Source organism: Cebus imitator, unplaced genomic scaffold (assembly GCF_001604975.1).
Source record: "Cebus imitator isolate Cc_AM_T3 unplaced genomic scaffold, Cebus_imitator-1.0 Scaffold509, whole genome shotgun sequence".
Lineage (NCBI taxonomy): Eukaryota > Metazoa > Chordata > Mammalia > Primates > Cebidae > Cebus > Cebus imitator.
In genome coordinates, this window is record NW_016107824.1 from 172,636 (window position 1) to 174,443 (window position 1,808).

Genomic DNA, 1,808 nt, shown 5'->3' on the forward strand with positions numbered 1-1,808 from the left:
GTGGGGGGTGGAGGGTGGTGAGGATGAGAATGGGGGTGTGGGGGGTGGAGGGTGGTGAGGATGAGCCTGGGGGTGTGGGGGGTGGAGGGTGGTGAGGATGAGCCTGGGCGTGTGGGGGGTGGAGGGTGGTGAGGATGAGAATGGGGGTGCCTGGGGTGGTGGGCAGTGAGGGGCTCGCACCCTAGCATGACCACAGGCCTGGACTTGCTGCCCAGCAGACAGGCTGACGCTGACTCACCTGGCCTGCGGCGATGTGTCCCGGCCACCACGCAAGGGCAGGCTCCCTCATCCCTCCTTCAAACGTGGTCTGTTTCCCACACAGAAAGGGGCCGTTGCTGCCACCTGAGAGAGAGGGGCTGCAAGTCAGACCACTGGGACCCGACCTCGCCAAGCCCTCCCCTTCCCTCCCCAGGTGACAGTGAGTCACTGAGACTCAGTGGGGACAAAGGGCACTCTGGCTCCAGTGTAAAATCTGAGTCTTGGCTGGTTGTGGTGGCTCACACTAGTAATCCCATCACTTTGGGAGGCCAAGGTAGGCAGATCATGAGGTCAGGAGATCGAGACCATCCTGGCCAACAAGGTGAAACCCCATCTCTACTAAAGATACAAAAGATTAGCTGGGTGTGGTGGTGCACGCCTGTAATGCCGGCTACTGGGGAGGTTTAGGCAGAAGAATGGCTTGAACCTGGGAGGTGGACGGAGGTTGCCGTGAGCCGAGATGGCGCCACTGCCTGATGCCGTGACTGCAAAGTCTCCTGGAGAAAGTGGGACGTCACGCCCAGGGACGAAACGGAAATGCAGGACTTAGAAAAACACACTCCCACAGCAGAGCCCCGGGCACCGGAGCCTGTGTTTGGGGTGATCTGCCTAAAATGCAGGCAATTCCTGCCCCCCACGGTTCTGAGTCAGTAGAACAGGGTGAGATGCAGGAATGTGTGTTTCTGACAAGTCCCCAAGACTGGATTTTGGTCCCTAAACTATCACTTGTGGGAGTGGTCACAGGACAAAGACCCCCAGCCCTGGTGACCACACCATCCCCAGCTCACTCCCAGACAGAGGAGGGGTTGGGGGGCCCAGGTCAGAGGGACAAGTCATCCCTGCTGCTGTAGCCAGAGCCACCTGAGGCTCTCACCTTCAAGTCCCCAGAAAAAAGGGGAGAAAGGAACGAAGGGGGCCAGCTGCAGTAGCTCACACCTGCAATCCCAGTACCCCGGGAGGCCAAAGCAGGTGGATGGCTTGAACCTGGGAGTTCAAAACTAGCCTGGGCTGGTCTACTAAAGAGATGCCATGGCTAAACCCCATCTCTGCAAAAAATACAAAAATTAGCTGGGTGCGCTGGCACGCCCTGCAGTCCCACTATTCATGAGGCTGAGGTGGGAGGATCGCTTGAGCCCAGGAGGTCAAGGCTGCTGTGCGCTGAAGTCACGCTACTGCACTCCAGCCCGGGCAACAGAGCAAGACCGTGTCTCCAAAAAAAGAAACAAACTGAACCACCCGGGATGGCTAAGTCACTGCTGCTCCTTCCTGCGTCACCATCCAACCCCCGTCTGAGTGGCAGAGGGGGAAGGCTCTGGACGGAGCCTCGAGAGCAGCTCTGTGTCCCTCACAGGCGAACATGCCCAGAACCTGGCCTGGCTCAGGGAGGGCCCTGCTTGCAGTGGCAGAGCCCCAGAATCCATCAGGGGACAGAGGACACTCAACTGGGGACAGTGGCCACGTCTGGGGGACCGTGCTGTGTTCCTTCCTTCCTCCCTCCCCCCACTTTCTTTCTCTCAGATGTCCTGTTTCTAGTCTTTTTTTTTTTTTTT

The 1,808-nt window shown here is 58.5% G+C and overlaps 1 protein-coding gene across 5 annotated transcripts in view; it reads right to left on the reverse strand.

Annotated features, from left to right (window-relative positions):
* The window catches only part of GALNS (galactosamine (N-acetyl)-6-sulfatase), a 46,621-nt gene that overhangs the window by 20,969 nt on the left and 23,844 nt on the right, over positions 1-1,808 (reverse strand). For all 5 annotated transcript variants that reach the window (XR_001820429.2, XM_017513910.2, XM_017513911.2 and 2 more), the window contains one exon: positions 239-342. Coding sequence is in view for 4 of the 5 variants with exons in the window: in XM_017513910.2 (XP_017369399.1) it covers positions 239-342 (104 nt within the window). In the remaining variant the exon portion in view is untranslated. The remainder of the gene's footprint in view (positions 1-238; positions 343-1,808) is intronic.